General features: G+C 35.8%; 3 protein-coding genes across 3 annotated transcripts in view; all 3 read left to right on the forward strand.

Annotated features, from left to right (window-relative positions):
* Positions 1-556: 556 nt before the first annotated feature.
* On the forward strand, positions 557-9,850 carry LOC100632873 (calcium-binding mitochondrial carrier protein SCaMC-3-like). The gene is made up of 10 exons (XM_019995412.1): positions 557-803; positions 1,538-1,664; positions 2,388-2,475; positions 4,971-5,082; positions 5,564-5,681; positions 5,824-6,026; positions 6,157-6,264; positions 6,483-6,650; positions 6,945-7,089; positions 9,524-9,850. Exons 1-10 carry the CDS (start codon positions 633-635, stop codon positions 9,712-9,714), a joined length of 1,431 nt encoding a protein of 476 aa, XP_019850971.1. The 5' UTR covers positions 557-632; the 3' UTR covers positions 9,715-9,850.
* A 9-nt stretch (positions 9,851-9,859) lies between these two features.
* Positions 9,860-11,180, forward strand: LOC100636153 (BarH). Its single transcript, NM_001279318.1, is given in 2 exon segments — positions 9,860-10,430; positions 10,577-11,180. Coding segments are annotated over 2 exon segments (942 nt in total). The 5' UTR covers positions 9,860-9,922; the 3' UTR covers positions 11,011-11,180.
* Positions 11,181-11,226: 46 nt separating this feature from the next.
* LOC105312439 (coiled-coil domain-containing protein 180-like) overlaps positions 11,227-14,448 on the forward strand; it is a 21,291-nt gene continuing 18,069 nt past the window's right edge. The window contains exons 1-6 of the mRNA XM_019995434.1: positions 11,227-11,366; positions 11,423-11,571; positions 12,063-12,175; positions 12,359-12,449; positions 12,741-12,859; positions 14,236-14,273. Coding sequence (XP_019850993.1) covers positions 11,304-11,366; positions 11,423-11,571; positions 12,063-12,175; positions 12,359-12,449; positions 12,741-12,859; positions 14,236-14,273 — 573 coding nt within the window. The 5' untranslated portion in view covers positions 11,227-11,303. The remainder of the gene's footprint in view (positions 11,367-11,422; positions 11,572-12,062; positions 12,176-12,358; positions 12,450-12,740; positions 12,860-14,235; positions 14,274-14,448) is intronic.

The raw sequence follows: 14,448 nt of genomic DNA on the forward strand, positions 1-14,448 counted from the left end.
AAGTGGAGTTACATGTATTTTTGTTTTTTGATACGTATGCATGTACTCATTTTGCGTAGAAAGTTTGAATTGATTCCGATCAAAATTTGATTTTTTACGAATATTTAAAGTTTATTTTGAAGTATTTTATGTACCATAAGTTAGACAATAAAGCATGCTAGATTCAGTAGCATATTGTAAATATCCAACATCATCCATTTTGCTTGTATTTTATAGTCCTATGTAAATTAGAAATAACCTAATTTATTATCTATTGTCGTTGTTTTTTGATATTCATTTTATAGGTATACAGTTTTTAAGGATCACATTACATTGGAGGATTGTAAGATTTTATTATTTTAAAAATTAATTACGTTATTATATTTAAAAATTTTTTATTTTAGATGAAATTCATGATGGAATGAACCTTGAGCTTTATTACCAATGATTAATTAAAACGTATCATTTTCATTTTATTGTATTGTGATTTTGTGAATGTACATCAATTATAATGATCCGCACACGTTAGGACTTTTTCAGGAAACTAATCCTCCGGCTCACTCCGTATTAAACGGACTTAACTTTAACCCTTTCGTCACAACATTCTTTATCGAGGAAAAGATGCTTGCCGAGCTTGTAGTAGCACGGATGTCATGACAGAGAAAGGGGAAGAGAAACCGGGCCTCCCTCAGGTCCCCCTCACGGACAAGGAGAGGATAATCGCCTTGTTTAGGCAACTGGATGTAAACGATGATGGTAGGATCGACGTACAAGAAATAAGAAAGAGATTAAGGCAGCAAGGAATGGACCCAAGTGTTGCTGAAGTATGTAAAGCACTATCTAGCATTTTTAACTTTGCATGCTTATACATGCGCTGTTATTAGCCACACCCATCGATTAGTAATTAATTAGTATCTACTTGCGTTAATTGTTTTTGTGAGTAACGAGAAATTTGTGATCCAACTTGAGCACACGTGGGTAATTTGCAAGAATTGGCCGAGGAATCACCCTTTTAACTGCATTTTCTGATGCATTTTGATGTCCTTATGCTATGTAGAAAGTTTGAGCTTATTCCGACAAGTTCTGCGAAATAGCAAATTTTTGAAAAAAAGCCCATGGTTTTTTCAAAAAAATGACTCCGAAATCACCCCCAATTTTTATTACATTTTCTGATACGTGTTGATGTCCTTATACTGTGTAGAAAGTTTGAGCTGATTCCAACTTTAATTTTTCAAGTTACGACTGTTTTAAGAAATACAGTACTGTACATGTAGGCCCAATAATCTATGGGTTTTTTTTTCCCAAAAATTGACCCTGATTTTTATTAGATTTTCTGATGCATAATTATTGTCCTTATGCTATGTTGAAAATTTTGAGCTTATTTGAATGGAGAAAAGCATTGTACATGTACATGTACATTTGCAAATGTACACGTACATGTACAGTATTTGATCGTACAATGTAGAATGTATTTTACTAGTTCACAAGATGTACACTGTACATGTACGCTTGTATGATCTATTTTGTACATGTATTTACGTGTACCTCTTTCTCTCAGACTGTGGTTCAGATTGGTGATAGGAATAACGATGGCCGTCTTGATGAATCAGAATTCTTGCAATACTGCACTGATCAAGAGAAAAAACTGTGGACTGTGTTTCATTACGTGGATGCCAATAAAGATGGTAATATCTTATACCGTATGCCTAGAAATTTCTGTGGCCCAAAATTTCTGCTAATTTTGCAGATTTGGAAAAATCTCAGGAATCTAATCCTCAAAATTTTAGTACACAGTTTATTGGCAAATTTAAATTAAAAGGGATGGTGAATTCACAAAAGTGAAATCTGCAAAAGTTATCTTGATGCCAATTTGCAAAATATTTGGGCTACAGAAATTTCTAGCTATACAGTTGTAGTAGTCTTGTAGCCTCTTGTACTACATGTACATTGTATCTGAGCTGAATCTTGGTTGTTGTTTTATTTGTATACATAAGACTTGAATGATGCAATCTACTGTAGATTGAGGCTTAATAAACTGAGGTGTCTACATGTATAGAACTAGCTTCTACATATTTGTACCTTGTACATTTGAAAATACCTTACCAGCTGAAGATAATACGATGACAATTGACAACAGGAGATAAATAAAGCTTGGAAGAGTGAACTGTTATACTTTCACCTTGTACTGTAGTATGCAGTTATTTCTATTTTTAGTTATTTCTGTATGTATGTATGTAAACTCGTAGTGGCAGACTGGAAATTAACCTTATGAAATATCTCATAATAAATTGGTCGGAGCGAGTAGATAGATATTAGAACTACAAATGTACGCATATACATGTATGCGGCCAATATTAATTTTATTAATCAATTATCCTGTAATTTTATATTATTTTATTCTTCCACAGGTGCTATAGATTCAGACGAGATAAAAGTGAAACTAAGCGAAATTAATATCCGGATATCTGATGAGGACGCTAAAAAGCTCCTTAGAAAGTAAGTACCCTGTATACATACATGTACATGTACAATATGTACATGTATGTGTACATGTTCATGTGCATGTACATGTACAATGTATATGCACTCAGGGTTTCCCATAAAACATGCTAAGTGAGCTACATGTACATGTACTACAATGCACATGAATTTTAAATTTCATAAAAATCTAATTTTAATTTGATCAGTTCACACAACGTAAGAACATGTACATGTATGTGTATCAGAAATATTATAAAAATGCAAAATTCTCTCCTTTCTTTTTTTGGCGAAATTTGGCCTGAGACCATGTACTACAGTACAGGTACTTTGACCCGATTTTTGACTAACTTTGAAAATTCATTTAAAAAATCCAAATTTGATTGGAATCAGCTCAAACTTAATACGCAACATAAAAACATGTATATGTATTAGGAAAAAATATAAAAATGGAGAATTCACTCCTTTTCAATTTTCGTGAATTTTGGCCAACATCCCTGTACTATAAGTACAGGGACTTTACCCAATTTTTGACTGACTTTGAAAATTCATAAAAAATCCAAATTTGATTGGAATCGGCTCAAGCTTAATACGCAACATAAAAACATGTATCAGGAAAAAATGTTAAAATGGAGAATTCTCTCCTTTTCAACTATAGCACAGGGACTTTTACCTGATTTTAGAACAACATTAAAATTCATAAAATTGGCACAAAGTTTAAACGACATGTACATGTATCAGGAAAAAATATAAAAATGGAGAATTCTCTCCTTTTCATTTTGACAAAATTTGGCCAAAGATGACAATTATTTTTTGTGAGACTTATGCTATACAATGTATTTGCAGAAGATGAAAAAATAATTATTTTTATTGAATAGCAATTAAACCAGCATAGCTACGATATGTAATGAAACAATATTTTTATTGATATTCGATTACAAGGAAACTGCCATGGCGACTCACCTACTGTACTTCACACCCAGACAGTGAGACTGGTTCTTGGTAAAGGTGTCACTCTTATAATGAAGTTCATTCGAATTGGCTCTACTAAGAACTGAGTCTAAACACTTGACACCTGTACTGTGGTCTTCATTGAATGGTGGGCCGGGCCCTGGGGGCTAATTAGAGGCTGTCCTTATTTTAAGGAACTGTAACCTGTGGCTATAACATCACACCATCAGAGCAGCTTTAACATACATGTACAATGGACATATAAAATGTTTATTTAGATGTACATGTACATGTACATGAATCTGCCTGCATTTTTTGTACATGTACATGTACATGTAGTTTTTGTACATGTACATGTACATGTACAGTCCTCTATTATGTGCCTGAGTGGTGCTAGGTCATCATATTACAAGCCCATACACTCATTTAACTCTCTTGATCTTGCTCTTGCTGGAGGGCATGTGTCTCTTTAACTGATTCTTTCTCTCTATCTTTCTCCCCTCTTGTATATATACATGTACATGTATACATGTATTATGTATTTTTATTTGTTGTGCATGTACATGTACTTATTACTACATATTTTTGTGTTTTTATCTGACATGTATTATGCTGTTAGTATGTTTTGTTGTTAGTTAGTATCATGTAAAAAACCAGCAAAAAACATCTATAGTTTACATTTGTACATGTAGATTGTGCCATATCTACAATTATGTACATGTACATGTACATGTACAGTTGTCTCTGTGGTGTGCTATACACCAGTTATTATGACAATGGGCTCATTAGTTAGTGGTTTTTTTTAGCCCGGCCCTTTCCCTTTGTCTGCCTAGTGTACATATTTTGAGGTCAGTTTGATGTGTAACTTTTGAATTTTAAAAGATACCATAGCATACAGTACATTATAATGGCACCTCTGCATCTAGTAGTGTGTGTGTGTTTTAAGCTTCACTTTAGGCCTTTCTACACTTGTCCACTTTGGATCCAGAATTAAGACAAAATCAAAGCAGGATTAGCTTGTTCACACTTGTCTTGAATCAGGATTGAAGCTAGATCCAGTCAATCCACATCCAGAGGTGGATTGAAGTGGATTGATCTTAATTAAATATTCATAACCTGTAGAAGCCAATGCAGTTTAATTCACTTATAATTCTTCAAAGTACATGTAGCTTAGTGTGAACACAACCAAAGAGGATTCTATTTTGGCAGGTTGTAATTCTGGATCCAAAGTGGACGAGTGTGAAAAGGCCTTTTATCTACTGTTCTCAAGTATTCAGTATTATCTCACTGCTATAGAGTAACTCTTTAGTCATCATCCACTAAACCAGTAACTTCTAAGCTTCAATAAGACTTGATGTACATGTACATGTACATGTAGTTACAATCTCTTTATATCAGTGTCTTTTATTCAAAAAGCAATCAGAATTACATGTACATGTACATGTACAATGTAACTCAAAACCATTACTTTTACTATTCAAAATACACATGTATATCCTCAACCTGGTAATTGTACAGTGACTTTGACTATTTAACTTCAACTCTTTATTCTCTCTATTAAGGATGGATAAAGATGGCGATGTGAAAATCACTTGGGAGGAATGGAGAGACTTCCTTCTCTTGCATCCAAACACAAATTGGAAAGAAATATCAAAAGTTTGGAGACATGCTACGGTAAGCATACTGTATATCACAGAGAGAGAGATAACTTTGAAATATTAATTTTGTTTTGTTTTTCACTGCTTGTAACCTATTATCACTGCATTCCAACAGAAAATGTTTTAAAGTAGAGGGCATTGTATGTCCTGTCTGTAAGTATTGATGTTATTGATCTGTACCGATAATAATGGCTATGGACATGCTGTAGGAATTCAAACTACACCTGTGTCAATGTTTGTATGTGTATACTTGTACATTGTATCATTGTATGTGTACATGTACATACATGCATCTGTGGCATACTGTATTGTTGTTGTACTTTATCATGGAGTTATGTAGCTGTTTTGTTTTATGAAATGAAGTGATGGCTATAATTGTAATGATCCTTTCCTTGTCTCTCCTTGTTCCTTCTCTCTTTCTCTCCTCTCTCTCTCTCTCCCCCCTGTTCCTTCCCCTTCTTTCTCTCCCCCTCTCTCTTCCCCCCCCCTTTCTCTAGTTTGGTAATATTGGTGAGTATGTGGACACTCCAGCGATTCCTGATGAGCTATCAACAGAAGAGAAGGACTCAGGAATATGGTGGAAGCAGATAATAGCAGGAGGAGGAGCTGGAGCAGGTGAGAGAGAGAGAGGGGAGAGAGAGAATCATATTGTGTACAAAATAATAATTTTAAAAGCTTCTTCAACTTACTATACATGTACATGTACATGTACAAGTTGAAAGCTTTTACTAATTAATTTTGATTAATTTTATTTTAGTGTCTCGTACTGTTACTGCTCCGTTGGATCGCCTGAAGGTTTTCTTTCAAGTTCAGTCTATGACAGGGAAGTCTTATACCATCAGAAGCTGCCTGGGAGGGATGGTGAGTGAAGGAGGGGTGAGGTCTCTCTGGAGAGGAAACGGAACCAACGTTATCAAAATAGCACCAGAATCGGCACTGAGGTTCTTCGCTTTTGAGAAGGTTGGGAAAATAAACTGTCATACAAAAAATAATGTCAATAATATAAATAACAAATAACTTAATGTGAATATTACATTTACATTGTACATGTATAATTAACAAGTAATTTTTCTCTTTTCTACTCTTCTAGATTAAAGCATTATTAAAGCAAGATGACCAACCTCTTAAAGTTTACGAGCGACTGTTGGCTGGTTCTACAGCTGGAGTCATTGCACAGACTACCATTTATCCCATGGAGGTACGATAGCCTAATTAATGCACACCATTATTCTATTTAATGCACACCATTATTCCATTTAATGCACACCATCATTCCATTTAATGCACACCAGCATTTTGATTAAAATAATTATAGTTAATATACTGTAGTCCTAATTCATTTACATGTATACATGTACATGTACATGTACATATATACATGTACATGTACATGTATATTTAATGTATGTATTTTAGGTTCTAAAGACGAGGTTAGCCCTGGGTACTACTGGCCAATACTCTGGTATCATTAATTGTTTTAATAAGATTCGAGTCACTGAAGGCTATCGTTCATTCTATCGCGGTCTCACTCCGAGTCTGTTAGGGATAATACCGTATGCTGGGATAGACCTAGCTGTTTATGAGGTGAGGGGTGTGGCCTAATTTGACATGCACAATGTACAGTGTACATGTAGCCCATGCATTTTTGACACATTTTTGTAATAATAAAAGCAGCAAATTACATGTACATGTACATTGTACATGTACATGTAGTTTGGGGTTACATTGTACATGTGTAAATGTATAAATTATTAATGTATAAATGGAGTTATAAAGATACATGTATGTACATGTGTACATGATAGTAAATCTAAAGGTGTAAAAACCTCTTTGTTGTTATTTATTTTATTTTATTTTATTTATTTATTTATTTATTAGACTCTAAAGAACCTTTGGTTGAAGAGACATGATGAGAGCGAGCCTGGAGTATTGATACCATTAGCCTGTGGTACAGTATCCAGTACCTGTGGACAACTAGTCAGCTATCCACTCTCTCTTGTTAGGACTAGACTACAAGCACAAAGTAAGGGAGAGAGAGAGGGGGAGAGAGTGAGGAAGAGAGAGAGGGGGAGAGAGTGAGGGAGAGAGAGGGGGGGAGGTAGAGGGGGGGAGAGGGAGGGAGAGAGAGAGAGAGAGAGGGAGAGAGAGAGAGAGAGGGAGAGGGAGGGAGGGGAGGGGGAGAGATACATGTACATGTAGGGGGGAAGGAGAGAGGGAGAGAGAGAGAGAGGGAGGGAGGGAAGTTGAAAAGGAAGAGGAGAGAGCACAGGTTAGCAAGGAGACATGTAACATGGAGGGAGTGGGGTACAAGGCTGATAAGATCTTAGTAAGTTTATATTCCAACAATACTTGACAACAGTGGGAGAGACTATATAGTTATTATTTAAAGCTTTGACAGTTTCCATGTTATTCATTAAACATGTACTGTATCTCCTCCTACCATCTCTTAACATGTACAGTACATGTACATGTACATTGTATGTATACACTTACAGTACATGTACTATAGCTAGACTATTTGTAATCTACAAGTACCCATGCAATTGCAGTAATTGATTCTTAATTTGTATTAATATACTATATACAATGTACATGTATGTAGTTTTCACATGGCCTCTTTTACTTGTTCACTTACATCGTAGATCCTACCTCTTAAGGTTGATTTACAATATTACGCTAGTCCTGACGTTAGGTTGACGTTGGAAACTTGGAATCACTTGATTTAAATTGACAAACGTTGGCCTAACGTCATATTGTAAACTTGCCTTTACTCTCGATCCTTCTCAATCAATTCCTTGTTACATATTTCTCAAAGGAAGCTCATCATTGTCAACAACCATGTCTCCCCTCTATCCTCTCTTGTTCCCCATCTCACAACTATTGTCCTCTTTCAGATGTACATGTACAGTACATCTATAAATAAAATATATTATTATTATTATTATTATTATTATACTGTATATTAGACTGTACTTACAATGTACACTATTATTTATTATACTTAGACTAGATTATACTGTACATTGTACTTGACAGCATTGGGAGTGAGTATATTATTTAAAGCTTTAACAATTTCCATGATATTCAGTAAACGTGTACATATACAGTACATGTATCTTGCCGTCTCTTAACATGTACATGCACTGGCACTCACAGTACATGTACTACATGTACATTGTAGCTAGACTGCATGTATGTGCAACAATAATTCATTATTAATTTGCATTAGAAATAGTTACTAGAAGAATATAAAACATTTAAAGGGGTTCAGCCCCCCCCCCAGCCACGCTATTATTGTGCTGTATGACCTTTCTTGCTGCTAGAGAAGTCATTGAAAAGAAGTTTGGTCTTATTTTGCTGACCGTTTGCTTCAATGAGCATGCACAGACTTGCTGACAGGTGCCATTTTATTTCAATGTGACTACACCCACTTTAAATCAAGATTAGGCTATCGATAGTAGATAATTATTTTATACCTTATTTTCGATCCTTTGCAACCATGTGACATATTTCTCAGAGGAAGTCGCCATTGTCAACAACCATGTCCCCCTCTCTCTACTCTTGTTCCCCATCTTACAATCATTGTCCTCTTTTAAATACCGTATAATGCTTTAATTTGGCGGAGTTTTATTTTGGCGATTGGCGGTTTGCAAGCAGGATCGCCAATATTAAAACCGCCAATCATTAATACACATGCTCAGTAATGCACGTGTACACAAAAATTGCCAAATTTAAAACCGCCAATTACAATTTTACAGCAAAATTGCCAAAATAAAGCGCCGCCAAAATAAAGCATTATACGGTATGCACTTTACTGAACTTATTCTATGGTTTATCACTTTATGGTCTATCATTGCACTATAATCTCTTTAATTGGTATTATTCATTCATTGTTTTGTGTGTGTGCTTCTATCCTCATTAGTCTGTAATGGTGTGACCAGCTGGCTGGTCACTGGTGGTTTTGAATGAGAGTGTTTATTAATGCATCTATTGTTAGTAACTCTTAACTGTTCCTTGCACCATTCTTGATTATATAAGCATGGCATGTTTCTCCTCCTCTCTCTCCCTCCCTCTCACCTCACCAGACCATGTTGTTGACATACCATCATACCTTTATATGAACCTCAATTAAAATGAAATAACTGTATGTCACATACATGCATGTATGTCCATGCACACATTATTAAGTACTGTACATACATGTATATTATTTATGCATGTTGTGTTTATTAATAACTATTTGTACTATGGACTCAAGTTCATTATTCCAATTATCTGGCTAAGGAGTAGATGATAGAGGTTAAATGTTTGACATATGATGAAAGAAAGCCTATTAAACTGTTTTTCTTTTGTATTCTCTCTCTCACTCACTCTCTCTCTCCCTCTCTCTCTCTGTCCTCTCTCCCTTCCTTGCTCTGTCTCTCTTTCTCTCTCCTTCTCCTCCTCTTTTTTCTTAGCCTCTTCACCTCAAGGCAAAGAAACAAAGGGTATGATAGATACAGTTTATACAATAACAGCGAATGAAGGAGTAAGGGGCCTTTATAGAGGCATATTGCCAAACTTTCTTAAAGTAATACCAGCAGTTTCTATTGGCTATGTCGTGTATGAGAAATTTAAAGTACTTCTTAAAGTCAGCACGGTCAAATAATTATTTATTACAGTATTATTATATAATTTATTATAATAATTATTGTCACTGATCATTCTCGTTATTATTAATTATTAATTGATGTAGTTAATGTGTAGTTATTAATTTTGCGTGCATAAAAAGAGCTGAAAAGGAATAGAATTCCATTATTTCTAGACACTTTTCTTGCTTAGAGATTCTCTTTAGCTTGCAATTGGACCTGATTGTGATGGAGGTTAAAACTACCAGGAGTCTTTCTTTCTCTGTTGATCGCCTCTTGCAGCCTTCACCTGCAGAGCAAGCAGCAAAGAAAATGTCTGACCAGTCTTCTTCTGGTGGGTCTTCTACTTCTAGTAGCCCGCCATCATCTCCCTTCTCCTCTCCAATCGTCGGAGGAGCAACAAAAGCAGCCACTCCAGCTCATCCAATCTTTCTAGCAGCAGCGAGGACGGGTACACCGCCTCGTCACAACATCATGACACTCAACACGACTTTCCCGTTCCCTGTCACACTCCCTTTCGCTCACAGCGGGAGTCCAGGGGCTCTCTGTGCTGCTACGAACTGGGGCCAGCCTAGTTTTACCTCCTGGAGCCTCGGACAACCCGGAGGGGCTCCTGGCTTACCCGCTAAACTTGCACCACCATCAGCTACTGGATGGTCACTGCATCCAGCTCAGCTGCATAAACCACAGCATATTACTTGCAGTACCACTAAGAGGATACTAGAGCTTCCAAAAGGTAGAGAAAAAAATGCATGTACTTATGTTTTTGACCAACTTTGGTGCACTGAATTTTGGAGTGTTGACTGCATGAAGCTAAATTGCATTCAATTCACTGTATATATAGTTGTTATTGATATCTCCTCTCTGTCTCTCTCTTTGTAGTTGGTACCCCTATAGTGGCAGTGCCTGATGATCTTGAAGACTATACTGGCGGTGATGACGATAGTGATTCTTCATCTCCCGGCCCCTCTTCATCAGAGCATGGTGGAGCGGACGATGGTGAACCGGGTAAAATCGGAAAGAAGTACAAAAAGAAGAAAAGGACCACGTTCACCAGCTCCCAGCTCCAGCAGCTTGAGACCCGGTTCAATCAACAAAAATACCTCACAAAGCTTGATAGATGCAGAATGGCCCAATCTTTAGGGCTCACAGAGAAGCATATCAAGACGTGGTATCAGAATAGAAGGACGAAATGGAAGAGAGAGTGCACTGATGAGATGTGGAGCAGAGAGAGGGAGACTGCAGCAGCAAATATGTACACACAGCATCTGCAACTGAAATCCATTAATGGTTCTTCTCCATTGACCATATCATAATTATTCTATTATTATTAATTTATTATTATTGTTGTTGTTGTTGTTATTTTACATAATCAATCTATTTTCTTTTTTCTCTGTCACGCACACAAGTACAACGGCACAGTCATTTCACTTTTTTAATTATAAAAACTTTTTTCTGTAAAAAAATTAATTTTCGATAGTGATAGCATTGTCTATGAATAATTAATGATCAATAATTAATACCGTCTCCATGGCAACAGTCTTTGACTCAAAATGGCGGCTAAAATAGAGATTTTGTGAATCTATAAGCCATTTTCTCCGCGTAAAAGATGACTAGCTCTAGTTTAACTCACTCAGAAGAAAGCAGACTGGGTGACATATCAGTCAGAAGAGTAAATGCTTGTTTTGAAATCCTACCACTTACTGTATTCTTGTACAATATGTGTAGTCCTCCATTGGCATTGTGGAGAGCAGGCAGAGCATACCACTAGTGACTAACCTCTTTTCAAAGGAGACCAGAGGAGATGAGGGAGGAGAAAAGGACTGGCTCAATTCAGAGCCTTTCGATAGGATTACTGGAAACCCATCAAGAGAGAGGTAGAGAGAGCCGGGGAGAGAGAAAGAGGGAAGAAGGAGAGAGAGTAATCACTCTATATAAAATACATGTACATGTACATGTTGATTGATTGAATGCCCAGATTGTCTATTATAATGTCTGGCTGTCATCTTATTTGTGGTACATGTCCATATAGTTGAGCCAGTTAGTATTTGTACACTATGCATGTGTACATGTACATGTATCGTGTACATGTACATGTATCGTGTACATGTAATATGCACCCATACATGTGCATGTATTAAAATAAGATATTGGTTTAGTTTGCTGCTGGATATTTCAATGTTACAGTTAACTTTTACTTGTATCAAGTAAACTGTTGGAATATTTTATTATTAATTTTGTTTTATGATAGTACAGATATTATCATTCTCTTTTCCCTCTCTCTCTCCCTCCCTCCCTCTCTCTCTCTCCCTCTCTCTCTCCCTCCCTCTCTCTCTCCCTCTCTTTCTCCCTCCCTCTCTCTCTAAAGATATAGTCAATTGCTACTAGAGGACACTCCTGAAACTATATTAAAATTACAGTCAGTCAGAGAAGTACACGAGCTCACAGCCAATTCCCCTTCCCCCTCCAACAACAGTCCAGGTACATATAACTACAAACTACATGTGTAACTAATATATTATAATTCTCTCTTTTAAATCATCATCATTATAAATATTACTATTAGCATACCTTTAGTCTTGCTCCATTGCCTGTGAAGTTTACTCAGAAACCCAATATTATCATCATCATAATTTGTTTATTAAATATTTTCTTTATTTTTAGATGATTATAGTGTTGCTAGTAGCAGTAGTAGTGATATTTCAGTACACGTTAACACTGTGGAAGATCGAATAAGAGAAAGAAAGAAAGCCAGGTAAAGAAGAACCCATTGAAACTACATGTACATGTACATTTGTACATGTACATCTACACATACATAGGCTTGTTTAGCTGTCATTAATATATAACAGTTAACTCATTTGGTGCTATTATATCACACTAATATACACTGGTTGATACAGTAATAGATGATCATTGATGTAATTAATGCTGTAACATTTTCTATTGACTGTAAATGTTACAGCTTTACAGTTAATGTGTTGTTTTTTGTATTCTTCCTTAATTCCTTCCTTCCTTCCCACCACCTCTTCATATCTCTGTATAGACATGAGGCCACATTAAAGCAGTTCACTGATGCTCTCTCTTCAATGGACGAGGAACACAAGAGTAGAATAGAGACACTTCTCTCTGATCTCAAATTAACAATAAAACAAGTAGAAACAGGTACAGCTAGTACATATATGGTATAATATTGAATACAGAATCTCCAATCATTTATGCATGTCCTTGGGACCCTGTAAAAGTATTGTATGGAGCTGGTAATTGTGTAGGGCTTTTTGTTAGTCATTCCCCAAAATTAATGTACAGTACATGGTTGCTCAATGGTGCATGGCCACAAAATTGTCAAATTAAAACCCTCCAATTATCAAGAATTTAGCAATTCACCAAAATCTTACCCCTCCAAAATTACCAGCTTTAAGGTACATGTACAATGTACACGTACATGTACATGTACATGTATGTGTATTAATTTTGTAGACTAATTTATGCTATACATTGTACATGTACATGTATACCTGCTTCATTGGAGCTTATAAGTACAGTTTGATCACTTACATGTACATGCATTATATCTATATACCCATTAATTGATAGAATTTTCACTGCATACACATGTACATCCATGTACTATTATTATTATTATTATTATTATTATTAATATTTGATCTCACTTGTCAGCTAGTTGTCCTAATCCAGTAAATGAGTGATTAATGCACACATTACTCTCCTTTGTGTGTACATAAGAGGGATGACCCATGCCAAGTTCTTGTCTAATATTCAGTCATTTACTCTATAATGTTTTAGATAGGGAGTAAGATATTGTAGCAATATCTCACTTCATATGTTACAAAGAACCCTTTTGTCTCCAAATCTACATGTACATGCATGTACATGTACATGTATATGTACATGTACATGTAATATATTTATACAGTACATATACATGCACATGTACAGTACATGTAATATACATTGTATGTAACAATGTATGTAACATTGTATGTAAAATGTACATGTACATGTACTGTACATGCATATACATGTACATGTAATATATTTATACAGTACATGTACATGTACTATCTGTATTTGAATGAACATATACATGCGTTTCCTTATTTTTCTATTCCATCTCTTCTACATGTACATTCTTAATACTTGCATGTTTCACATGTACATGTACATATGCATGTACATATGTCATTGCTGGTATATCCAAGAATACCCACTTTGGGTGCGGTACAGTGAGTGTGGGCTGTGTTCCTATCCATCTATTTCACTTGTTTAACAGTTCAGGAAGTCTTGCATTGTTCACACTAGTGGTACTCAGAATTGTGCCTGAAGGGCAATTAGTTGCTTCATTCATTCATTCATTATGTAATTGGCTGATTGTCTAGCTGTAATCTCTCTCTCTCTCTTCCTCTCTCCCACTCTTTCTCTTTCTCTCTCTCTCTCTCTCTCTCTCTCTCTCTCTCCCTCCCTCTTTTTCTCTCTTTTTCTTTCTCTCTCCCTCTCATCCTCTCTTTCTTTCTCTATAGGTATCACTGATCTATGGTCTGATTTTGACAATGAAGAAGTAATCCATGCAGTCTAATTATTTTGTACCATTTCTTTTTATGCACAATAAATATTACACATTTGTACATAATGTACAGTATGTATGGTTACCTATGTACCTCTCTCCCTTTCTCTCTCTATCTTTCTCCCTCTATCTTTTTCTCCCCCTCCCTCTCTCTCTCTCCCTCTCTCTC

This window comes from Amphimedon queenslandica, unplaced genomic scaffold (assembly GCF_000090795.2).
Source record: "Amphimedon queenslandica unplaced genomic scaffold, v1.1 AMPQUscaffold_13445, whole genome shotgun sequence".
Classification (NCBI taxonomy): Eukaryota; Metazoa; Porifera; class Demospongiae; order Haplosclerida; family Niphatidae; genus Amphimedon; species Amphimedon queenslandica.

Excerpts from the sequence above, each read along its gene's own strand:
- LOC100632873 (XM_019995412.1), top strand. The coding sequence starts at position 633 with ATGACAGAGAAAGGGGAAGAGAAACCGGGCCTCCCTCAGGTCCCCCTC. Across the intron at positions 2,476-4,970 it reads GCTAAAAAGCTCCTTAGAAA|GATGGATAAAGATGGCGATG; the intron begins GTAAGTACCCTG and ends CTCTCTATTAAG. Across the intron at positions 5,682-5,823 it reads AGGAGGAGGAGCTGGAGCAG|TGTCTCGTACTGTTACTGCT; the intron begins GTGAGAGAGAGA and ends ATTTTATTTTAG.